The sequence below is a fragment of the Pogoniulus pusillus genome, chromosome 8 (assembly GCF_015220805.1).
Source record: "Pogoniulus pusillus isolate bPogPus1 chromosome 8, bPogPus1.pri, whole genome shotgun sequence".
Classification (NCBI taxonomy): domain Eukaryota; kingdom Metazoa; phylum Chordata; class Aves; order Piciformes; family Lybiidae; genus Pogoniulus; species Pogoniulus pusillus.
In genome coordinates, this window is record NC_087271.1 from 16,255,727 (window position 1) to 16,281,217 (window position 25,491).

The window sequence follows — 25,491 nt, forward strand, 5'->3', positions numbered from 1 at the left end:
CCTTTTTCAGTAGTGAGTCCTCATCTGCAGTGCTGGGTTCTGCACTGGAGCCCCTCAACACTAGAAGGTCATGAACCTGATGGAGCAGGTCCAGGAGGGCCATGAAAATGTCAGGGGTTTGGAGCACCTCTACTACGAGAATAGGCAGAGGGACCTAGGGGTGTTCAGCCTGGAGAAGAGAAGGCTCTGGGGAGACCTAAGAGCAGCCTGCCAGTACCTGAAGAAAGGGGGCTACAAGAAGGCTGCAGAGAAACTGCTTGCAGAGGCCTGCAGTGGCTTCGAAGTAGAGCAGATGTAGATTGGATGTGAGGAACAAAGTTGTGCACCATGAGGGTAGTGGAACACTGGAACAGGTTGCTCAGGGAGGTGGTTCCATCCCTGGAGCTATTTCAGGTGAGATATGGCTCCAAACCTGGCAGAGAAGTCACCTTCAGTAGATGTGAACAGGACTAGGAGAGCTGGAAGGCTACCTGCTACCTTTGACTTGCCAGCTTCTTGCTGGACAGCAGCTTCAAAAGAAAGCAGATCAAAGTCATGTTGGTACACACCTACTAAAACTTAAAATAGAAATAGTACCATGAGCACAGACCATAGTAGGGGGTGGCTGCCATCTGGGAACTGTACATGCACCAGTGCTGGTCCAGGAGCACAGCCTTGTGGCAGGAAGTGAGCAAGCTGAGAATAACACTAGTCACTCAGGTGACTAAAAATGAGTACTGTTCTACACTGCTTCACTTACCTCCTTTTAGTTTACAAAGCAGAGGGTTTGGATTAAAAAAAAAACATTTAATATTTGTGTTAAAACTTACAGATGCCAAAACATGTAACCACTGTGCTATTTATAAACAGAGACATTTTGCACTGCAAAACAAACCACTTGCATATACAAGCCCCTGCATGCACTTAAATAGCTAAAGGTAAGAAATATCTTTAACAACAGTATTGTTACAAATCATTGCATGCCAATTCATTATTGGGACAGCAAATGAGAGATGGCACTGAAGAAACTCCTTATGTGATTCTGGTAGGAAGAGCTGAGTAGACTCAGTTCACCTAGAGTGGAACGCTGGAGAACCTTACATTCCTTTATGGCTTTACAAGCTGCCAAGAGTGATTAGTACAAATAAAGCAGCTTTTAGATGTTGTGATGGGCAATAATTAAGGTTCAGATTCTTCACCTTGTAACATTTCAGGCTTGATGGCCTGTGGAAAACAGATACTGACAAAGTTAGGGTGATCAAGAGCAAGAATTGTAAATGATGATTTTATACCATCAGTGAAGTAATTCAGCATCTTTTGCTATTAAATATTCATAAGTCTATGCAATTCAAATAATCTGGTTCCAACACAAATCAAGTTAAGTTGAAAGCTGAAGGAGTAGTGAGACAGTCCAGTCCCACTGGCTCAGAAGCTGGGTCACTGTTAAAATCCAAGGTATGGCCCTGTTCTGCAGCACTTTGCATCATTGTTCTCTGAAAGGAGTGAAGAGAGCTAACCCCAGAGAAGGGGTCGCTCAGGGATGCTAGGGTGTACATTTCACCTGTTACAGAGCCACAATTCCTGTAACAAAGTCAGGGCACTTCAGTGGTTTTTTTAGGAAGACTACCCAGTCTCTGGTGTGCTAAAAGAAAACTCTACACAGCCCCAGTGACAACTACAGTGGTGTTCCCCCTAAGGCTGTGGACACTTCAAGCTTTTTTCTTTTCTTGCTGCTCATCTATCCAGGAAAGTCCAGATACAATCTCTCTCTCAAAAAAACCACACCAATTCAGGCTTACAAAATCATGTCAGTTCATGTCAATACTTTAATATATTAAAAGACATCCCCACATTCCCCCCAGAATGGTTAAAATAAAGCTCTTACTCTAGGAGTCCTTTCCACTACCCAGGAAAATAAGCAGAGGCAGGTGTTCCTGCAGCTTTTGGTGCTGGTTGGTAGGGTTTCAGATATTCTGCAGAAGAGCAGAAACAAGACACTGTTCATAGTATCATCACTATTACCACCCCTGAAGTGCATGACAATCCAGGTCTGGTGTCACTATTTCCATACGTACCCGAGCTAAGTGTATTTTGGCTGAGCCCTCGTAAAGGAATGCTGTCATCTTTTTTCTTGAGATACTTGGATTCCAGCCCCAAATTGCCACTGCTAGAAATAAAGACTAATTAATATTTCAAGTAGGCAGTGAGCAGTGTTTTAACAAGCGTGGATACAGGCCCACCCCTTCAGAAAAATCTGCTCTTGAAGTGCAACTACTGCGTTCCTGTCATGTGTATCATTTAAAGGTAAGCCTTGGGTCTGTCACCAAGAGGGACAATGAACTTTTATTTCTTGGAGCCTACTATGGTAATGTGTGGCTCTTCAGTTGCCATCGACAAATCATACTCAATGACCAGTAAGAGTTTGCTATAACTTAATAATTCTTAATGCAATGATGCAGGAAGGAACATCAGAGAGTAGCTTGGTACTGGACATGTTCTGCTCAGGTCCAGACATAAGAAGGGCTGTATTGAAAGAGACTACAAAGCAAGCCCAAGGCTACAGGTGACACTCACTTCTCCTTGTTTGCTGGATGGCCAGATGCAGTCACTGTCTGAACATCCCAAGAGCAATTTGTTTTGGAAAGCTGGATCTGCAGAACCAGAAGAGCTGGAGGTTAGTTCCTGATTGACTGGATTCCAGTCAATCAGGAAGTGTATTCAGAGGGGGAACTCTGCAGGGATTAGCATTTCTATACTTTGCTACAGCACCTAAGCAACCTAAAGCCAAACACTAGCTCTTGCCAACACTAGTGATGTCCAGGAGAGGGAGTTTTCAAGAGTACTGGGATTTACATTTATACTGATGTGCTCTCAGATTCTGAACATGAAGCTTTACTGTTTTATGCTAACACATTCTTAACCAAAACCTGAAAAGTCAAGAGGGCTTGCCTTTGGTACTGCAGATTGGGAAGCAACACTTTTGTTGTGCACCGACTGTGGAAAGTTCTGGAAGGCACATGAAGGAGAAATGAGGTGACTGATCCCTGAGCTGGGAAAGAATGGTCGGTCAGGCTACAAGAGAAACAGAGTACATCATAAAGGAGGAAAACAAATCCCTGATCTAGTCATAAAGATTCAAAAATAACAAGTAATTACAAGGACAAAGCTGACACTCATTTGAGCCTTCCTGGTGAGAAGAAAACATCACTTTTCCTGGATGCACATTCTTTAATTTTTAACTTTAAAAAAAATATTAGAAGAGGTGAGAACACTTTAGGTAGCAACTATAAAGGAGGAGGAGCCTGAGGGGTGAACTCACTCATGGTTATAAGTATGTAAAGGGTGAGTGCCAAGGGGCTGGAGCCAGGCTCTACTCTGTGATTGTCCTGGAGTCCTGTATACCCCTAAATTCCTCTCCCTCGGTGGTTTGAATGGGAGAGGAAAAGGCACGAATAGACCTGTTTCCCCCCTGCCCTGCAGGCATGAAGGGGGTGAGCAAGGGGCTCTTCCGGCACGAGGGGTGCCCTGTGCAGTGCCCGCACTGGAATCGGGCTGGGGATTGGCTGTGGTCTTCGCGCCTAGGAAGTGGTAACTCAGCTCTTTGTCTAGGAAGGGTACAAATATTGGGGGACTTCCCACTTTGGGGTTCCCGCCTTAGAGCTGGCCCCCGCCTGAGTGATCGTGCCTGCCTGAGTGATCGTGCCTGAGAGCTCTCCCCCCTCCCCCCACCTGGATAGATTCTACAGAAGGAGCCCCTGGCGCTCTGCTCCAAGGGATGGCTTCCCACCTTTAGCACCCTTTATACAGGCTCAATAGGCCTTAATGACCCTCGAACGGCCTCTGAAAGAGAGCTAGGGGACAGGCAGCTGGACCGCCCTCCTTTCAACCAGCCTGACTCGCCTGTGAGTAAATTTTGGCTCAGCTTTGTTATTAAACGCTGTCATTTAATAGCTCAACAAGCCTTTTCCAACTTCTGACTTCCAAAATAGTCAAATTACCTATGGTATCCTTGTAGATCTTCTCAAACGAACTGAATCTGCTAATTAAAACTAATGTCTGTATATAGTTTTGGGGGCGGGTTTTCAGGAAAAAAAAATTACTCTATTTTTATATAAAAATTCCTGACTCGGCCACATTAATTCCCTGCCTCCAAAACAGTGATATCCAATGACAGGACAAGGGGCAACGGTGGAAGTTGAGGAGTAAGAAGTTCCATGGAAACACAAGGAGGATTTTTTTCACTGTGAGGGTGACAGAGCCCTGGAACAGGCTGCTCAGAGGTGTTGTGGAGTCTCTCTCTCTGGAGATACTCAAGACCTGCCTGGATGTGTTCCTGTGTGACCTGGTCTAGGTGATTCTGCTGTGGCAGGGGAGTTGGACTGGATGAGCTTCTGAGGTCCCTTCCAGTTCCTAACATGCTGTGATTCTGTGATTGTTCCCCTACACATAGCCCAGTGGAGCTACCCTTGGTGTCAGGAACCTAGAGTCTATTTGCCTTTGTCCCACTGTAAGACCAGAGCAGACTCATTGGCCTGAATAGGGCTACACTTCATTAAATTCTATATGCCTTAAAAACTGCACTATGATGAGATTAGGAGGGTGCTTGGTGTTAAAATAACCCACATGGTCTTGGGTGGTAACCTTCTAACCTGTGATACAGGGTACCCACATACAAGTGTAACAGATTAATGTATTAAATCAGAGACTCCTTTGCATGGACACACCCTTCCACCACCAAATAAGTAGCTGATCAACTGCTAGGCAACAAAGAGACCTCTGCACACACAGAGACAATGAAATAGAAGAACCAGTATGGCACTTCAAAGACAGGAGGTAATGTTTTTCACTCCTTATTTTCATGTTTGTAAATATCAACAATAAGAGTATTCAAACAGTATAATCTATACAAAGCTAATTAGTGCACAAGTTAATCTCACAAAAACACCCTTTTTTTCCCCCTCCATCTTTTCCAAGCCCATTTTGTATTGCTTTGTATATATTAATACACAGTAACTTTTAAAAACAAAACCAACCCACACCCACTCATAACTATAGGGCCCAAAGAAGATAAAAAGACTTTGATTTTTACTTCCTTTCAAGGCCATGCATCTCAGGAAATAGCAATTACATCCCAAACATATTATTTCTAGCTTACCATGCCCTGAGGTGAAATTGCAGTCCTAACACCACCCTGAACACCAGCAGCAGTCTCCAGCTTCTTGGCCATCTGAATTTCATTCATCTGTTTGTTTAACCACGTGATTACTGCAGAGAGAAAAAGTCAAGCTCACTTCCTAACTCTTACAAGCTGTTAGTAGCCCTTCCTCACAAAACATGGCAACTTGGTGGGCTACTTTTCCTCAACACAAGTGGGAACTTCTTGGCTTTAAGGGTCCCAGAGCACTGGAACAGGCTCCCCAGAGAGGTTGTGAAGTCTCCTCTGGAGACTTTCCAAGGCCTGTCTGGCTGCATTCCTCTGTGACCCGAGCTAGCTTGTATGGTCCTGCTCTGGCAGGGGGTTGGACTCAATGATCTCTTTGGGTCCCTTCCAACCATTGACATCCTGTGATTATGCTGAAGCACCACTAGAAGTCCTAGTCTCTTGTTCAAGCTTTCTACCTGCCTACATTTGGTTCCATCCTCTAGCTAGCCCACCACATGCACACTACACTCCAAGCAAGTACAAGCACCAACTGCCAACAATGTCTCCTCTGCTTGTAGCTAGCTCTAGGTTGCTGCACATCCACTACAGAGAGAAGCCTATTTTCCATGAATGACAGCAATTGTGGATCTTCACAAGAAAGGAAACACAGGTAAAGCAATACAGCTGCCCTTGCTAATTTTCAGTAGCAGCTAGATCACCATGTCAATCTTGACAGGGACAGTAGTGAAACTGTACAAACCTACCGTTTTCATTGGTTTTCAGCAACTGCTTACTTTCTTCCAGTTTTTGCACTGTAGTTTCTAGCTGTTCCTGTAGCTTGCAGACCTGCAAGATTCCCATAACAATTATCAACACCATCAGGACCTACTACTAATGGCAAACAAGAAAAAAAGAATTTAAGTAGAAAGAATCTATAAAGTTCTAAAATGAGAGAAGTTTGACCTCAGTTTTTTACAAAAACAGTGTCATTCTTTTACAATAAACCCTAATTTTAGCCAGGGTCTTGACAAGACAACAGCCAGAAACTTTTCTAACCTTAGTTCTTATATGAGTAAAGCAAGCAAGGATTCTAAGCAGGGGAATATACTTAATGGAAGCAGAAGTTCACTCTGTTCCCTGTTTTGCCTCCCCCACCATGGATATCCCTGTTAAAGCATGCTTATTCTTTTGCATTCTTCATGCAGTTTTAGTTTTCTTCAACATGGATGGATTGCCCTTACAAATTAGTTAACAAAACCCCCTGAAAAACTGATTACACTTTTAAACCAGCCCTGTTAACGAAGAGTAGATTCTATGCTGTACACCAGTCACAACCCACACCACACTGCATGCATTTACAGGGTAGAGGATTAACATGTCACAGTACCTCCTGCTCTTTTGTGCGAAGAGATTGTCCCATCTCCTGCAATTCCCTCTGCTCTTTCTGAAGCCTCTCTTCTTTTTCTGCCAATAGTTTTTCCTGTTGGATTGTTACTGTATTTTTCAATTTTAATTTACTCATTAGAGTTTTCAAATCTCCTTGTAACTTCTTGATAATTTCATTAGCCTAATAAAAAAATAAACCAATCAGATATTCTGCAAGAGAAACACCTATGCATGAGGAAGAAAGTTCACAAAGACAGACATGTTCAAACAAACCTTAAGGAGCTCAGCTGACAGCGACTTAACTGTTGACTCTAGTTTCTCAACATGACTTTGTTTTTTCTCAGTACTTTCTTCCAGTATGGCCTTTAAAAGAATATTAAAAATAATAAAGCTGTGATAGATATTGTCTGTAATTTCAAGTAGAAGGTCAATAATTCTTTGGGAGCTAATCCCTGCTTTTCAAATGACAAATCCATACAAAAAGTTCCACTAACTTCAGTCCAGTACTACAACATTATAACAGCAGCATTACACTGTGTGAAACTGAATTCAATATACTTTTGATGCCATCATTTAGAATCTTTTAACTACATATGAAAGATATATTCATAAAAACTGATCTGCTGCCAGTCTATAGAGACTTCAATTAGAAGGTTCTATACGGCATTAAAGAACATCATTCTGAAAGTGGAAGGAACCTTTTGTTCTTGTGTGGCATCTAATACTTCTTTGGTTCTAAAAACGAGTTGATCTTTATCTTTGATTTCCTGTTCCAGCACAGCAACCCTCGTTTGGAGCTGATTAACGAGCTTCTCCTTTTCATGACACTCAGCATCCAGAGTCGTGTTCTCCCGACGCAGTGACAACACCTCTTGCTTTGCTCTTTGACACTCCTAGAACGGTGGGAAAGAATTTTATTTACAGAGGGTTGTTTTAAGAACACCTGTACCCGTAATTTAAACAGCTATAGCTAAATAGTAAAGCATAGTGTGAGATGAAGAGGAGATGAACAAACTTCATAAGCTGTATTTTTCTATTACATGCTCTAAAATGCTCGGAAAACAGTAAGATGGTTGTGGAAACGAATAAGCCATACATCTTCTAGTCCAGAAAGCTTTGCCTTCAGTTCTCTGACTGTGGAGTCTCCTTTGTATCTCCTTTCTGTTAGGTCTTTATTGATGACTTCAAGTTCTGAAAGTCTGTTCTGCAACTGTTGAATACTTTTCTGATGCAAATTTTCCAATTCCTTTTTCTGTTGTTCATGTTGTTGTTGATACTGAGCTTGTGCCTATAAGAAGCAAAGGAACAAAGCAGTTATTAATCTTAATATTAAGATAGAAACTATTCACATTGTTCACAAGATCACAGGATGTTAGGGGCTGGAAGGAACCTCTGAAGATCTTCCACTCCAATGGCCCTGCCAGAGCAGGACCGCAGAATCTAGTGCAGGTTATACAGGAATGCATCTAGACAGGGCTGGAAAGTCTCCAGAGAAGGAGACTCCATAACCATTCTGGGCAGCCTGTGCCAGTGCTCTGGGACCTTTACAGTCAAGTTCTCCCTCGTGTTGGGGTGGAACTTCCCGTGCCATAGTTTACATCCATTGTCCTTTGTCCTATGCCAGGGCACAAGTGGGAAAAGGCTGTCCCTGTCCCATCCTTCCTGACCTCCAGCCAGATATTTATAGACATTGATTAGATTCATATACATTTATAGGTGAATTCTTTTCTATTGTCATACCTGGAGAGCTCTTTCCTTTTCATTTGTCATCTCCTGTGTGTGTTTGTTTGTCAGAGCTGTAGTGTATGAGGTCCATTCATTTTTCAGTTTGTCTAATTCTCGACTCTTCTCAGACAAGTTCTGTTTGATAAAGCAGAGGCAGTTTTAAGAATTGAAGTACCAGTCAATGCATTGATTCTTCACTGTTATCTTCTCAAAATTATATAGAATTATTTTAAAAACAACAACAAACTGAAATTTCAGCACCAGATGCCAAAGTGTCTGCTCATTCTGTAAACAGAATCTACAGAGCACCCTTCTGACACTGCATAAAACAATTTTTATGCCAGCCACTGTAAGAGTGAAAACACAGCAGAACAGCCTGCTGATGTTCCTCACTTCTATAAAACAAAGGTGAAAAGGTTCATCAGCATCCTCCCCTCTCTTTGATTTATAATTCTGCACTCCATTTCAGCAAACCCACTGCAGTAACTGCAAGTCAAACTGCAATGATGAGGTGAACAAGTATTCTATTCCAAAAAAACCTTTACAACAGATATTTTAAATGGAGATTTTCTGTTTCACAGTAGTCAAATCACCCTCTTGAAGCACAAATGTAATGTCATTGCCGGGCTGACTGCAAAATAGATTAACAGGAATTCCAAGGCTTCCGATTTCTTTATCCTGGATTCACAATTGTTCCAAAGAAAAGGATTGCCAACTGTTCACAGAATACACAAAAGTTTATTTACTTTCACACTACCACACATTTAGTGTATCATTTGTGTGCGCATATACAGACCCCATACAAAATGAAGTCACAATTCTGTTTGGTATGGTAGGAATTCAGTTGCCTTCTTCAGTTGCATGCTTCACTCAAAAAAAGCTACAGTAGGCTACTTCTCTTGGCTCACTCCATTGGCTAGCCACTGCCTTCACAATCAGTCCACAAGAAGATACATTTTCCACAGCTTTAAAATAGTGCAACTTACAACAGGCAACTCAAAAACTTCCATTACCTGTTGAGTGTAGCTAAGTTGTCTGGTAAGATCCTCTTCAGTCTTTCTAAGTTTTTCTTCCAACGTGTTTTTTTCTTCCTACGTGCAAAGTGGCATCAAGTCAAATCCTTAGCTCCCAAAATACAAGTAGTGTTTAGCATCCATTTTATCAGCATATCCTGCCTAACCACCCAGAAACCCATCATATTTGAGGAAAAATCATCTTATTAAATAAACTTAATGCTGAACAAGATAAATTTAAAAGAAAATGCATTGGCTCACACAGTGAGAGCCCTGAATTAAAATTTTTACCTCAAGGAAGGTTCTCCTCCCCCTCTACTCTGCCCTGGTGAGACCTCATCTTGAGTACTGAGTTCTGTTTTGAGCTTCCCAGTTTAAGAGGGACAGGGACCTGCTGGAGAAATTCCAGTGGAGGGCTAGGAGGATTGTTAGGGGAATGGAACACTGCCTGATGAGGAGAGGCTGAGGGACCTGGGTCTGCATAGTCTGGAGAAAAGAAAACTGAGAGAGGATTTAATAAATGTCTATAAATATCTGAGGGCCAGGGGGAAACAGGCTCTGCTCATTTGAGCCCTGGGCTAGGATAAGGAGCAATGGATGGAAGCTGCAGCACAGATGGTGCCAGCTCAACACAAAGGGGAGAACTTCTTGACTGTAAGGGTCACAGAGCACTGGAACAGGCTCCCCACAGAGGTTGTGGAGTCTCCTTATCTGGAGACTTTCAAGGCCTGTCTGGATGCATTCCTCTGACCTGAAGCTAGACAGTATGGTCCTGTTCTGGCAGGGGGTTGGACTCAATGATCTCTTTGGGTCCCTTACAACCCCTGACATCCTGTGAGCCTGTGATTCTATAAAGAAATAGCATCAAAGATTTGTTTGCAAAGAAGCTGCATGAACAACAAAGTAACTGAAATACTGTAAATTCCTGTTACTAAAATAGCTTCTATCTGGCTATAAACATGACAGCACGGGAGGAGAGACAAATCCCAGGTCATGGAACTGGAACAGGAAACAGTCAACCTATGAGGCCATTAATTTCTCATTAAGTAAAACCTAGCATGCTACCAACATTCCAATTCAACCTATGGTTTATAGCTACTGACCCTCTGAAGTCTACAAAGCCTTACAACTATAGGCACTCGCACACTTTCCTAAACCCAACTGCTGAAAGCAGACATTGGAAGTTCAGTTGATGACAGTCAGCACAAGGCTGTGAAGCAAGACACACATCCCACAGCTGCACATGACATACACTGCAGGTATAAATACCCTGTTTGTTGTCAGATCAAATCATAGTGCTTGTCTGAACATACAAGTAATATTGCCACTGCTAGAGCAACACCAAGTTTAGTCTTATCACATGTACCCAAACAGCTGTGTGCACTGACACAGACAAGTCAAAATGAAACATAAGCCAGTACAACTTGATACATATTTCTGAAACAGTTACTGAATTGTCAGGGCTGGAAGGGGCCTCAAGGATCATCCAGTTCCAACTTCCCTGCCATGCTCAGGGACATTTTACACTAGATCATGTTGCTCAGAGCCACATCCAGCCTGTCTTTAAAAGCATCCAGGGATGAGGCTTCCACCGTCTCCCTGGGCAACCTGTGCCAGTGTCTCATCACCCTCACAGTGAAGCACTTCTTCCTAACATCTTAACTAAATCTGCCCTCCTCTAGCTTAGATCTATTCCCCCCAGTCCTGTCACTACCCAACACCCTAAAAAAGCCTCTCAATAGCTTTCTTGTAGCCTACTTCAGACACTGGAAGGACACTGGAAGGTGACAAGTGGGTCTCCTGGGAGCCTTCTCCAGACTGAAGAACCCAAACTCTCTTAGCCTGTCCTCACAGCAGAACAGTTCCAGCCTTCTGCTCATCCTCGTGGCCCTATTCTGGATACGTTTCAGCACCTCCAGATCTTTCCTTTAATAGGGTCTCCAGCACTGGACACAGTGCTCCAGGCGCGGGGTCTCACCAGAGTGGCACAGAGGGGCAGAATCACCTCTCCCAACCTGCTTGGCTACGCTTCTCTTGATGCAGCCCACGACCTGGTTAGTTTTCTGGGCTGCAAGTGTCCCCTGGTGGCTCATATTTTGCTTCTCATCCCCAAGCCCTCTTCTTCAGGGCTGCTAGGTCACTGCCCAGCCTATGTGTGTGCCTGGGACTGTCACAACCCAGACGCAGGATGTTTAAGTACATGCAGTGTCAAGGCCAATGACAAGCTTCCGTTTTACCTTAAGGCATTTCAAACAGCTGGCTAGAAACTTCTTTATTTCTGTGTCATTTCCTGGTAGGAATTTTAGAGACAGATGGGTAAGATGTTTAAAAGGGTTGGTTTCCACTACATTCAGAGAGACAGGTGTGTGATCTAGAACAGGTGCTGAAGAAACTAACTGCAGCAAAAACCTAGGGAAAATAAAAAAAGATCAAATGTTTAGCATATTTCTTCTTCTGAAACTACCTGTGGATTGGACAAGCTATTCTCAATTAAACTATATTATTATCATATGCAATAAAAGGTTATCCATTTTTTGCCTGAAAAATAACTATGAAACTTAATCTCTATGTTGTAGTCAGTTTCACGAATAAATATAAACTGCTTGCACCTTCTAACAAGAAACGTACAAAACCAAACTCTTTTTTATTTGTACATTTTCAAAAGCTCTTCTCAGACACAGGAATCCAAATCCAAGCAAGGCATTCCTGACCAAATTCAAAAGGAAAGCAGACTCCTGACTCACATATCTTACACCTAGTAAAATTCATTGCCTGTGCATATTTTCCGTCAGGATATGGCCTGACTACTACAGTAGGGAAGTCCTGGAAAGGGATTTTCTTGGTACCCACATGAACAAAAGTAATATATGAAAAGACCACTACAGGTAAGAAGGGGACCTCAGGTGTCCCTCTGCACATATTAGTAGCTGACCACTGACACTAAAGAAAAACAGCAACAACAACAACAACAAAAAAGATCCTTGTCAGAATACCTTAAAACTCTGCCTTCCACTGCGATAGTGATTTACACCTTGATCCACCAAATTCAGATCAGTTTTCTAGCATTAATTAAAAAAAGAGAGACCAGCTCTGCATCCTTGCACATGTGCTTAGTTGTGAAGCTTGCCAGCTTCCACTTGGATTGGAGACTTAATGGAAGATAATTCCACTACTCAGTTCTCCCAGGACTTCAGGTTTTGTCAGTAACATCCACTGACTGATCCATCCAGAGGAAGGGTAAATTATCTTGCTCTGCTGACTCTTCTCAGTCTATGCGGCTGAAAAGAACACAGAGTGCAGACACAGAGCAATACAGCATTCATTTGTTACCTACCTTGGGATATCTTTGTTCTGTTCCTGAATGCATTGCTGAAGCAGGTCTATGAATTTTTGCGGGAAAGCAGAGAAGTCTACCAAGAGACCTTGTTGAGATTTTAAACTATATGAACAAATTGGAGAAATAAAGTATTAGCAATAGAATTAGAGAATTGTCAGGGCTGGAAGGGACCTCAAGGATCATCCAGTTCCAACCTCCCTGCCATAGCCAGGGACACTTCACACTAGATCAGGTTGCCCAGAGCCACATCAAGCCTGGCCTTAAAAACATCCAGGGATGAGGCTTCCACCGCCTCCCTGGGCAACCTGTGCCAGTGTCTCAACACTCCCACAGTAAAGAACTTCTTCCTAACATCCAGTCTGAATCTACTCACCTCTAGTTTTGCTCCATTTCCCCAGTCCTACCACTACCTGACATCTTAAAAAGTCCTTCACCAGCTTTCTTGTGGACCCTCTTCACATACTGAAGGTCACATTAAGGTCTCAAAGCCTTCTCCTCTCCAGACTGAACAGCCCCAGCTCTGTCCCCATAGGAAAAGAACTCCAGCCCTCTGGAGTTCCAGCCATCTTTGTTACCCTTCTGTGGACATGTTCCCACAAGTTCTTGTAATATAGAGAAGGTAATTTATGTCCTGTATTTTTTTAGAAAGAACTAATTCTGAGCACATCATTGAAGTTTGCTAGACTGTTATCTTCAACCCTGAACACAGAAGTACAACCATGTCTTGGATAATCAGAGAATATTTCTGATTATGAGAGCAATTGCAAAAGGTTTGCACTAGGAAAAATAAGAGACGTTATTGGGGCACAACAAATGTGCTCCCTTGAGTAGACTTCCTTACAGCACAGAGCAGTACAGTTAGTGACTGGGGGTACATGGGAGAAGCAAAATACAATGAGGGGACACCTGACCACTGTCAAGACTTTATCTGCCTGCTTTTTTCATTTAATTGTGCACCTTCACCACAGACACACTAAACTTAATGACAGAAACAGACATGTATGCACAAAGCCATATCCAGTATAACACCACACTTTTCCTGTCTATCTCTTCTGCCAACACTGTTTTGCTGTTGCCTTTTGACCCCCACACAGATCACACCACTCTTTAAAAATCAAAACAAAAATCCTCAAACCAAACAAAAGAAACCAAAACCCAACCACCATATCACAAAGCAGAAAACTGAAGTGTTTGTGCCTGGTGCCCAAATTTCATCAAATCCTAGGCAAATGAGACTCAAATGTATCATTACTACACAAGAAATCCATAAGACAAAGACTCAAGTCTGAGAATCCACACAATCAGACTTCCCTGTTGCAATTACTCCTTGGAATACATACAGTAGTCTATAAGAAGTAGTTGTGAAACACAAAAAAATGCAAATAGCAATACTGCTTCTATGCAGGGAACGTAACATCAGGATTCTGTCACTCATCTATATAATCCTGAACCAATCACCTTTGTTTACTTGTCTGCTTCACCAACTGGCCACAGAGAACACTACCAAAACAATGACAAAACTCCACAGGTCAAAAATGCTAAATTCTAAGACAGATCGTCCTAAGCAAAAAAACATTAATTCCTTCATTCTTTTTTGCCATGTAGAAGTATTTCATGGATGAGACATCTTAACTACACTTACCTTTGAAAATCTTCCTCAGATATGACAAGGTTATAAAGAAAAAAAGGATCAGTATCATCAGTCAATCTAACAGCTAAATCCTGAAAAGACAGACATATAAATAACATTTTAAATACTACAAACCACCCTGCAGGATTGTTCAAATCTTGCAAACCAAGCAGCATATATTTTTTTTTACTGGTTAACCAAAAACAAGATAGAATTGTGGCAATTAATTTAGGACATAGAAAATACTAATGTTTAGCACAGCTTCAAATACTACAGTGGAAAACCACAGGAGAATTATTCCTCACAAAAACATACTGAATAAAAACCTTCAACTTTGAGCAGCAAAGTTTTAAAATTTAGTGTGTCTTCAGCAGAAATAAAACCATTTGCTACTCCCCCTCCCCCACAAACACATCGTGAAACAGGAATGTAGCATTAGCAGTCCATTGTGATGGATCACATCATTCTCATAACTGAGAGCTTTTCAGAGCATACTGCTGCTACAAGTCTAAGAAACCTTCTTCTGAAGAGTTTATGTATTTGAACACAGAGCTGCACGAAGCAAACACAAAATGGGTACAGTTGAAGCTCAGTAAGCTTATAAGGAAAATTTTAAAAGCTAAGCAGCACAATGCCACAAAACAAACTCATTTATTTGCTAGAGGTCTACACAGTGCCTTTTAGAAAAACTGCATTGGCTGTCAAGGTTGCTTTGCCATTAAAGTTCTGCAAAGCACCTAATACATTAGGCCCAGGCACCTGCTCTCTTAACGAGGCACAAACCTGTATGAAGACTTCCCTTCAGAGAGGAAGGAAATGAAATATAAACCTGACAGCTCTTCCAACATAACCAAAGTGTGACCACAGCACACATACAGAACTGAAGCATTTGTCAGTAATTTTGATACCGGTAACATTAACAAAACTCTTGGTTGGAGGTGTATAAACAAACTTACATATTAACACATGCAGCCAGCTTATTTTAAAACTAACACCAGCCCAAACCAGCTTGAGCATGGCTGTTGAGAATGATCACAACACTTGCTTGATTCAATGTATCATTAACTGATCCGAGCACGTGAAGTCACCTTTTCAGATTCATCACTCACCAGTGTACCCAGCTGTACTTCTAAACCTCCTCCTGGCAGAGTCTGCAACTTGGTACACAGTTCTTAACTGAGCTGCCTCTTCACATTTAATGCTATCACTGTCTCAGCCAGCAGAACCTTACCAAAACCAGGCTCTACTCCTTCTACAAACAAGTCTTTCCTTAATAACACTATATCCAACTAACAACCAATTTTAACACTGTGGTAGGTGGATGCACAGTTTAAGTGACAAATTAGACACAGAGCAGAAAATACTTTATAGCCTACAGTAGTCATATAATGGTTTGTTGTGTTTTTTTCTGAGAAGGAAGTTTGGGGTTTTTTTTACTGCAAATTTACAACTTTACTTCCTTCCTACACCTCCCTACTGGATAAATTTCAAATACTCAAGGACTAACACACTTATCAACAAAAAGCAAAATGATAAATTAAGATACAAGTTGTTATTTTTGCTAGTTAAGATGAGGACTTTGCAAATAGAAGTGCTGCTCTACATTCTTAAATAGCATTGAGTATGTATGGAGTGAGACTGCTCTTAAACATGTAGCACAGGTTCTTCTGAGGCTCTCCAAATACTTTTAATTTGCAAGTTCATTAAGACCTAGCCTAAAAGAGAGGGATAAAAAGACCAGGAACGAACAATCAACCACACCAAAACAACTAAATGACTCAAGAACTGATATCAAAATAGTGACAAATATAGTGAAATAATAGTTTGCTTTTCCCTTGTCAATTTGTCCTCTTAAAACAATTAAATTCACATAGTACCTAAGGAACATCACAGATATAACTAACCCACAAACCTTTTTATGAAGAGGATTAGATACGGACAGTAGCTCAATATTCACTCGAACATTTAACCTCCTGCATACAAAGAGATGAAACTTAGTAACAAATCAAGAAAACTTTCTCCCAGCAACATCCGTTCCTAGCCGCGTTATCAAACGATACTTCGAAAACAAAAATTGAGGCTGATACGTGGAGAAGGTTCCCCTTGATGACTACTAGTCATATCGGGCTAGTTTCAGTTTTCATTACTGCTCCTCAGTAAACTCAGGACTGTCTGGGGTTTTTTTTGGGGTGTTGTTTTGGGTCTTTTGTTACTCGTTATCCATCAAACTTTAAATAGCAAGGCAAAGCTACTGAAACTTTGCCCAGAGACCTATTGAAAAGCCTCACGAAATCCATTAACGATCGCTGAAACTTTTCCTAATCACTGTACGGTACTACCTTGTCTTCATTTACTTCTTCCTGAGTAACTGCAAAGTTACTTGCACTACAAAATACACCCATAGATATCATCCTTCCTGTGCCCTCTAATGCAGGCAAGCCACAATAGCCCTAACACCTGCACACACCATCTAATCCAGACAGGAGCTATATTACTGCAATTCACTGTATTTTGAGCGAAAGATTCACATAAAAAATATTCCTGGGCTTTTCTAACCCCGTTAAGCCACGCACACATGTACACGGACGAGCCCAAATCAGTTTACTCCTCCACAAACCGATCGCGACAGACAGGTGGGCTGGCCTACGCCGTAGGGACAGTACGGAGGGGCTGGAAGTAAGGCAGGAGGCGTCGGCAAGGCTGGCGACGGGAAGGGGAGGCGAGCCTGCCGCAGGGCAACTGCCGCGGCCCGGGAGACGCTCAAACATCAGGCCGGGCTGCTGGCCGGGTAGCGCTGCCACTGCCCGTGCGCGGCCGGCACAGAAGCCCCGGCCCTCGGGTCGCCTGTAGAGGAGACGCGGGTGTCCCCCTCAGAGGAGGGCTGTCCCCCTCAGCGCTTCTGCCCATTTTCTCCGTTATCAGCACTCCTTCCATCCCCTCTGCCCTGGCAAGGCATCCGAAGCAGCCACCCTAGCCCGCACTACCTAACTCCAGCCTTACTGCGACCCCTTTCCTTTGCCCCAGAGGGTTCCTATCAGCAGCCCCAAAGCTACTCAGCCCACCGCTCGCAGCAAGCGCCGGGCGCCGCTAAAGAGCCTGTTGCTCTGCAGCCCGTCTCCTAAGGATCGCGATAAAGCTTCCGCACAGCTAGCGAGGAAAGCGAGAGCCCCTCCGCGCCGCTCACCTCTCCTCGCAGCCCTGGCCGCGCACTTGCACACACACCGGCCGGTCGAACAGCCTCTCCACCGCCATCTTGCGCTTCGAGTTTGGCGCCCGACGCCCGCGAAGGAGGGGCCTCAAGATGGAGGCGAGGCGGCGCCCGCAGGGCATGCTGGGCCGGCGATGGCGGCGCCGCAGCCGGAGGTGGGCCGCGGCTCCCCGCTGCCAGGGCGATGTGCCTACTTTGTGCAGAGGAAGAACCGCTTCTGCAAGATGATCCCGGCTCCGGGGAGGCGCTTCTGTGGAGAGCACGGGCAGCAGGAGGTACCAGGCCTTGCCGGGCGGGGTCGCGGGTCCCCTTCTCCGGGAGGGGAGGATGGGGAAGCGTCAGGAGAGCTCGGACTCTGCGAGGGACGGGGCCGGACGGGAAGCTCTGGTGACACGCCAGGGTGCTGCGGGCGGCAGGTCCGCTTGAGCTGGCCCCGCAACGCACAGCAGAGGCAGCGCCTGCGCTTCTGTTTGAGCGCTGGATGTGCTACAGCTAACGTTCGGCCCAGTAGTGACGCTGTCATTACATTATAGGCTTATTCTTTTAGGATCCATCTAAGTGTCAAAGTCTTGTCTCGGTTTCTGCGTTCTGAGTAGCTCACCGATCTCAGAATAGGTGTTCTATGAAACTCAAATGTCCCACAACAGTTTTTCTAAAACAGGAACACTGACTGCATGTTGAAGTGCTGCCTAAAACTTTTCTTTTATAACTAGAAAGAAAACGACAGAAAAAGAATTCCATGCCCTCTTGATCCCAAACAGTAAGTCTATCTAAATGCTTTTCTTGGGTTCACCTGATAAATGCTGTTCATTTACTCCTCTTTCCATTTGAATTTTAGCACTGTGTATGAAGACCAACTGCAAAAGCATTTAAAAAAGTGTAATTCAAGAGAGAAGCCAAAACCAGTAAGTGTAGTGTAAATTCAGCACTACTTCCTCTCAGATGAAAACCCTCAACGGTACAGCTGTGCAGGGGTGTCTTGGGTTCAAATGCAAGTTCCCAGAGACTCTTATAAATTTGGTAGACCCAATGACAATTTATAGAATTTATAGAGCGCCCTCCCCTCTTCCCCCTCCTTTTCCCCAAAAGACAGGGAGAGAGATAAAGGTAGGGACACCCCAATAAATCAATCTCACTCGATTTGGAAGTAAAAAAGGAAAAGTTTAACAATAACTTAGAAAAGGGTATTGGAGGTAGGGGAGTTTACAAAGGATAAGGAAGGGAAAACAACAAAATACAAACAGGGATGGATACAACCCGAGTAGTGTGATGGTGTCTCTGCCTCGTGGCTGGTATGCAGTATCAGTGTGTGTGTGATCATGAACGCAGGTAAAGGAGAAAAGAGCAAGAGAGCGAGGAGCAGGAAGTGCTCCTCTTTTATACCGCAGGAAGTGGGGGGAGTGGGCTAACCATCACCTGGAGTGTGGCCCACCCCTGAGGAGGGGCCAAGACCCCTAGGGTCAGGTTCAGGGTCACTCCCCCAGGAGTGTTAACCCTATACAAGGGGATTTACTGTGCTGACAGTAACTGTGATCTGGAGCACAGAAGTCTTAGCAAGGACAGTATGGAAGCTGAATGAGAGCTTGCTGAAATGAAATTCACATTCCAGTCTCCTCATCCTCTGTGTTCCCCCTCGCTGTATTTCAGCACAGCTTTTCAGTTCTCTTAGTTACAAATGAAAATTACTTAATTCGTTTTTCTCAAAAACATTCTCTAAGAAGCCTCTCTTAATGCCGTTAATTTGAGAGAGTTGGTTGGAAAGCAAAGCTAGGAGGGAGGCTCTAGACATTTTCTGACCTCTGGCTTTCTGCTGCCCTATCCAACTGCCTGCTTCACTCAAACTTGCAATGAATTATGGAAATCTAGGCTGACAGCTGTGGCCAGTGTTGAAGGTTGGAATAGGATGGATGTCTTAACATCTGTTTCAAGAAAGCAGAGGATGGCTTCTTTATCTGCCTTTCCACATTATCAGTGTTATCTGGGAAACCTTAAAAAGGTCTGTAGCCTAGGAAGCATCAGCAGCTTATGAAAGAGTTCAGTCGTGTCAAAACAGCTCAGAACAATCATTTCTGCTGGAGATTTCAGATAAGACTATAGTAAGAAAATTGCTGGGGATAACTTCTTTTGCAGTGGATACCTATTGCTATGTACCTTGATAAAAGCATTGAAAATCTAGCTTTTTGTTTCCTGTTAAATGACAGAATCTGATTTCCTTTCTTCTGATTTCTAAAGGTCTACTTTGTTCAAGATATCAATGCAGGTTTAAAAGATGTAGCAGATATAGTAGAAGAACAAGTGAGTATATTTGTTTGTTCTAAAATTCAGTTCTTGCTTGACATGCTGAAATTTATCCTATAACTAAAGAACTACCAAAAATAAAAAGATCTTCTATTTATGTGTGGCATTTTTTGTTGTCTTTTTTTTTATCTTAAAAAGGTACCTATCTCTTTTCTGTCCAAGGAGGAGCTGGAAAACTTAATTGCCAAGTTGCAAAAAGCAAGTAATGGTGAGCTTACTTATTACTGAAAATGAGATGGTTTAAAAACTGAACTGATTACATATTTTGTTGTCATTTTTCTTGTCAGCTACCTATGAAAATGTGAGACATTTGGCACTAAACAGAACTGAAGTAATTATCAGCAAGATGTAGGCAATCCTCCAATTGCTAAATTATAAACTACATGAAGAGAATGCTAAAACACTGGTCCTTTGTTCATATAGCTAATTTCATTTTGTGTTGCTTCTCACTCAGATACCAGTGCAGACAAAAATACAGCTGTTACAGATACAGTGACAGGTCTATGCTGCCAACAGGCTATTTTGTTAGTGTCTGAATATTCTAACATCTCTGTGGCAAACCCAGAAACTCTAGGAAACCTATGCCTAAAGGTTTTGCATTTGCATGCAGGCTTGGAACTCGGCCTGAAGGAACAAGTACTGTCCCACCAGGCTTTACAAGAAGCCTTAAATGACCCGAAGAACGGAGAATCCGCTGTCAAACATTTGAAACAACAGGTATGTTTGGTCATTATTTTTTTGTCCTTGCTAGGTTGCCCTGATTTTGGCTGGAATAAAGTGAAATTTCCTCCCAGTAGCTGGTGCAGTGCTGCATTTTTGGTTTAGGATAAGAATAAGGTCAAGAACACCTTCATGTTTTAGTTGGTATCTAACACTGCTTAGCTGCAAGTCAAGGACTTTCAGGCTCTCCTACTGCCTTGCCAGCAGAAGCTGGGAGTGCAGAAGTAGCTGGGAGGGGACATAGCAAGGACATGATGCAAGGAGTATTCCGTACCATATGATGTCATGCCCAGTATGTAAAATGAGGTGCTGGCTAGGGAGCACCAGGGAGCAGCTCAGGTACTGCTTGGGCATTGGTCAGCAAGTGTTGAGCAATTGTGTTGTGCATCACTTGTTTTCTGTATTGTGTTAGTGTTAATTTTATTTCCCCTTCACTTTCTGTTCTTTTAAGCTGCTCTTACCTCAAGGCATTGATTAGGTATTTATTTTCTTCCTCCACACCCCTGAGGGGCAGGGGAGTGAGCAATGGCAGTAGGATGCCTAGTTGCCAGCTGGGGTTTAACCGTGATGTAGCTATAGATGTTCTGACACCTGTAATTCTGCTGCTGTAAATTGGAAGGATTGTGCATGCATGATGCTAGTTACCCCATAGAGAGGCAATCTGATAGGCTCTATAACTATGCTTTTCAAATAACAGCATGTATATAACCTTTAAATTGATGCTTTGTTAAATATACAGTAACAAAAGTTTACTAGGATACGGAAATTACAAGTTGTGTGGTGTTCATCTCAATTTTTGCTTCTGCATTCTTATATGAACTCGGAATAAATCTGAGCCAGAAAATGGAAAATGCTGTATTTGTTAAAACAGTAAAAGGAATTGTTTACTTTTTTTGTAAGAGATGGTCCTAGTGTTAACAGATGCCTCAAAAGAATTGAAGAACCTGAGTTTAGCCTTCTGCCTTCTTAATGTATCTTGAACATCAGGGATTTTTAAGGGAGATGAGTTCCATACTGTAGTAAAACAGAAGGCATTGGGAAGAAAAATTTGAAAGTGAGAAATTTTGGGTTCTCTACTTTATTCCCATGCTCTGCATTCCCAAAATGTGTAATTTCAGTAGAGGGAGCTCTGGAGGCACTGATGCTTCGCAGAAAATCCAGTAGAGTACTCCGTTTTAGATGGCTGAGAGTCAGCAGAAAACAATATTGTCTACCTGATCCTAAAAATACATTCCAAAAACATCTGGGTGGAGTTATGTAAGCAATAAAAGAGCAGGGTGATACTGACCAGCCATAATTCATTACCCTTTTCCTCTGTATGCACAAGATTTATTCCCCAGTTCCTCATGGAAGGGAAGACTTGATAAAATAAAGCCTTCTGCAGTTTAGTGAAGTAGTCATTTTCTATCAGGCTTTACAATACACACTGTAAATATTTGCATGATTCATAATCATCTTTTGATATTTGTAGGCTTCTATTTTAGGTAACATGGAAAAATTACATTTACTGGGTCCAGGAAGATGCTTTGTTGAATTTGGAGCTGGGCGAGGGAAGTTGTCTTACTGGGTGGATGTTGCCTTACAGAATGTTGAAAACGTTCAGTTTTTGCTTGTGGAAAGGGCAACAACAAGATTCAAGGTATGAAAGGGCATTGTCATGTGAGCAGAGCATGACTTTTAAATTGCTGTCATTGTAGCTATTAGCATTTGCTTTTTAGTTTCAAAACTAACATAAAGCCTTTATAAACGTTAAGGTTTGGAAGGAGGACTGCCTACGTTCCATGCTTTGCCAACAGCAAATATATTTGAAGAAAGTCCAGGTGTATAATGTTGGAAGCGTGCAGCTGTTGACAGGAATAAAGTCTGGCATTGATACCTGCAGCAAAGTTACAATGACTAGTGGCCAGCCCTACATAGTCACAGAACGTTCACAGGATGTTAGTGGTTGGAAGGGAGCTTTGGAGTCTTCTGCACCCCCCCCACACTACCTGGCACCTCCCCAGCTTTTTGTAGGCCCCGTTCGCATGCTGGGAGGCCACAATAAGGTCTCCTTGTAGCCTTCTCTTCTCAGTGATCTTACTGATCTTAATGACCTTTTTCTGTTTATGCAGGTAGATGGAAAACATAAAAGGAAAGATTCTGTGTTTGAAAGGCTTCAAGTTGACATTCAGCATTTATGTTTAAGTAAGTCCCTTCACAGCTTGCACAAATCCGAAGTGTAGGGTTTACTTTACATTTTGAATACTGGAGTTTAAGTTGATCTGTATGCAGCATGCTCAAATGTACTTAGCTTTGAAGATTATTCTTAGTGGTGAGAAATACCCAAACAAAATCATGATGAAGATTTTTTTTTTAGAACTTCCAGGATGTTAGGGATTGGAAGGGACCTCTAGAGAGCTTTGAGTCCAATCCCCGCCCTGGCCACAGCAGGACAACTTGCAGGACTAAACATCTTTGCATTGTTTGATTTAGATGTGCAGAATGAAGCAAGTCCTGCACTTCCTTGTTGTGTTATGCATAGCTAAACTACAGAAGTTGTGAGAGTGCCTGCTAGCAGCAGATAGAATCGTAGAATCAACCAGGTTGGAAGAGACCTCCAAGATCATCCAGTCCAACCTAGCACCCAGCCCTATCCAGTCTACCAGACCATGGCACCGAGTGCCTCATCCAGTCTTTTCTTGAACACCCCCAGGGATGGTGACTCCACCATCTCCCTGGGCAGCCTATTCCAATGGACAATAACTCTCTCTGTGAAGAACTTCCTCTTAAAATGCATTGATGTCTTACATTTCATATGCAGAAAAAGCTGAAATGGTTAAATATGCTTCTTAGCCACAGCACCCAATTCCCCTAATTTGTTTTAGAAAAAGAAACTTTGTTTTTAATAGCTTATAACTGTATTTTTCAATACTGGGAAACATTTATTTAAGTGCCCTGAAATTGTATTTCCCAGAAAAAATATTGTCCCAACTACAATAATAGAGCTTCTCAGGTTGTTATGGATTGTGTATGTGTTTATTTTGTTTTTTCTTTCTTCCACCCCAGAAAAGGTGCCTATTCTGGAGAAGAAAAAGCTACCAGTGGTAGGAATTGGGAAGCATTTGTGTGGTGCTGCAACAGGTACAAATGCATGCATGTCCTAACAGCAGAACATTAGGATGCTCAATCTTGGAATCTGAATGGACTAATCTGAACTGTCATTTCTAAGCTTTGTTTGGCCTCTAACCCTTTGTCATTGAATGTAGCAATTACATGCTAAACATATCTGTGGACTTCAGTGGAACAGCAAATGAATCACAAAATCATTGAGGCTGGAGTAGACCTCTGAGATCAAGTCCAGCCTATGACCTCACACCACCACATCCACTAGACCATGTCACTAGATGCCACATATGCTCATGTAGAGTTTCCATGTTTTCAAAGCATGCATTTCAGTTTTAGTTATCCTTTAGTCCAGCTCTGGAGCCCCTATTACAAGAGTGTGTCCAGAGAAGGGCCACAAGGATGAGCAGAGGGCTGGAGCTGCTCTGCTCTGAGGAGAGACCGAGGGAGTTGGGGCTGTTCAGTCTGGAAAGGAGAAGGCTCTGAGGTGACCTTATTGTGGCCTTTCAGCATCTGAAGGGGGTCTACAAGAAAGCTGGTGAAGGACTTTTTAGGATGTCAGGTAGTGATAGCACTAGGGGGAATGGAGCAAAGATAGAAATGGGTAGATTCAGACTGGATGTTAGGAAGAAGTTCTTCAGCATAAGAGATACTGGCAGAAGTTGCCCAGGGAGGTTGGTGGAAGCCCCATCTCTGGAGGTGTTTAAAGCCAGGCTGGATGAGACTCTGGACAGCCTGATCTAGTGTGAGGTGTCCCTGCCCATTGCAAGGAGGTTGAAACTAGATGATCCTTGTGGTCCCTTCCAACCCTGACTGATTCTACGATTCTTAAAATTGCATTTTGGCCCAGTTTGCAATGCGTACCTCTGCTCCTCTTACGGGAAGCACATTCCCAGCCATGATAGAGCCTGTATAAATAATGGCATGGTGTTCATTGATTTATTTTATTTTGTGGGTCTATGTGTTTTCCCCAGATCTTGCTTTGAGATGCTTGGTTGAAAGTTACACAGCTTGCTGCCATGGAGCAAATGAAGAGCCCGCACCCAAACGCTCTAGGAGTGATAAGGCAGAGGTGGCTTCTAACAATTCTTCTGATAAGAAATGCAGTAAAGACGACTGTAAGCCTATAGCCGGAATAGTTATTGCACTGTGTTGCCATCACAAGTGTGACTGGACACATTATGTAGGCAGAGAGTTCTTTAAATCAGTAGGACTTGGGCCAGTAGAATTTCATTATTTTCAGAGAATGAGTAGCTGGGCCACTTGTGGCATGCGAGAAACCACAACCAAAGCCTCTACAAGTGAAGAAAGTGAAGATCAAACTAATGACCCAGAAGAGCATGACCAAACATTCAGCAAGACAGAGAGTGGTTCTGATACTTTACAAGGGTATGTTGTTTTTTTTTCCTATAAAATGGACTTCTGCAGAAAAGCAAAATGATGTATAGTGGTACAGTAAACTGCTTTGGGTCCTCAGAGTTACTCATTTTACAGAAACACTTTACTACCTTTGCAGAAGTGCCCTACTTTATGCCCATGTTTGCATGGATATAGTTTCAAATATTTCAACAGTCATGCTGGCCTGAATTGAAATGATCTTACAGATTTCAGTAGTCTTTCTACACTTAGGTGTTAATGTCAGCTAACAAAACTATTCTAACATGTGCTGTTTGTTCTTTCCTCCTTTTCCTAAACCCAGGATCCTCACTGTAGAGGAACGAAAGCAAATAGGCTACCTCTGCAAACTGCTGATTGACCATGGGCGGGTTGAATATTTACAACAACGAGGATACAAGGCTGCACTACAGTATTATACAGAGTCTGCTGTGTCTCTAGAGAACGTCCTCTTGACAGCTGTCCCAGGTTCATCTTTGAAACCAGAGCCAGCTACATGACAGGAGATAGATTTTGATTTGGCAGGAAAAAAACCCAAAGTCCTATGAAACTTAA

At 42.8% G+C, this 25,491-nt stretch overlaps 2 protein-coding genes across 5 annotated transcripts; one reads left to right on the forward strand and one right to left on the reverse strand.

Annotated features, from left to right (window-relative positions):
* Positions 1-1,782: 1,782 nt before the first annotated feature.
* Positions 1,783-17,543, reverse strand: SASS6 (SAS-6 centriolar assembly protein). The gene is made up of 17 exons (XM_064147368.1): positions 17,398-17,543; positions 16,126-16,186; positions 14,226-14,305; positions 12,581-12,685; positions 11,484-11,655; positions 9,247-9,324; positions 8,249-8,368; positions 7,605-7,796; positions 7,207-7,401; positions 6,782-6,871; positions 6,510-6,689; positions 5,887-5,968; positions 5,135-5,244; positions 2,929-3,051; positions 2,554-2,630; positions 2,055-2,146; positions 1,783-1,952 (listed from the first exon to the last, which is right to left on the reverse strand). Exons 1-17 carry the CDS (start codon positions 17,541-17,543, stop codon positions 1,882-1,884), a joined length of 1,974 nt encoding a protein of 657 aa, XP_064003438.1. The 3' UTR covers positions 1,783-1,881.
* On the forward strand, positions 17,530-25,491 carry TRMT13 (tRNA methyltransferase 13 homolog). 4 transcript variants are annotated; one of them, XM_064147362.1, is made up of 11 exons: positions 17,530-17,696; positions 18,139-18,181; positions 18,260-18,326; positions 19,654-19,716; positions 19,858-19,927; positions 20,330-20,436; positions 21,911-22,078; positions 22,551-22,623; positions 23,485-23,559; positions 24,516-24,930; positions 25,241-25,491. In XM_064147362.1, exons 1-11 carry the CDS (start codon positions 17,606-17,608, stop codon positions 25,434-25,436), a joined length of 1,368 nt encoding a protein of 455 aa, XP_064003432.1. In that variant the 5' UTR covers positions 17,530-17,605; the 3' UTR covers positions 25,437-25,491. The 4 variants fall into 4 exon arrangements, with proteins under 4 accessions (XP_064003432.1, XP_064003431.1, XP_064003434.1 ...); XM_064147361.1 differs by having other exon boundaries at positions 17,556-17,696; positions 18,135-18,181; XM_064147364.1 differs by lacking the exon at positions 25,241-25,491 and having other exon boundaries at positions 17,556-17,696; positions 18,135-18,181; positions 24,516-24,659; positions 24,785-24,872.

What these genes read in the sequence shown, in the direction of transcription:
- SASS6 (XM_064147368.1), bottom strand. Translation starts at nt 17,543, where the DNA reads ATGCCCTGCGGGCGCCGCCTCGCCTCCATCTTGAGGCCCCTCCTTCGC. An exon ending in ATGCCACACAAGAACAAAAG is followed by an intron (nt 6,872 to 7,206) that starts GTTCCTTCCACT and finishes ATTCTTTTAAAG; the next exon opens with GCCATACTGGAAGAAAGTAC. An exon ending in GCTGAAAACCAATGAAAACG is followed by an intron (nt 5,245 to 5,886) that starts GTAGGTTTGTAC and finishes TTCTCTCTGCAG; the next exon opens with TAATCACGTGGTTAAACAAA.
- TRMT13 (XM_064147361.1), top strand. Translation starts at nt 17,556, where the DNA reads ATGGCGGCGCCGCAGCCGGAGGTGGGCCGCGGCTCCCCGCTGCCAGGG. An exon ending in CAAGAGAGAAGCCAAAACCA is followed by an intron (nt 18,327 to 19,653) that starts GTAAGTGTAGTG and finishes TGATTTCTAAAG; the next exon opens with GTCTACTTTGTTCAAGATAT. An exon ending in GGGCAACAACAAGATTCAAG is followed by an intron (nt 22,079 to 22,550) that starts GTATGAAAGGGC and finishes CTGTTTATGCAG; the next exon opens with GTAGATGGAAAACATAAAAG.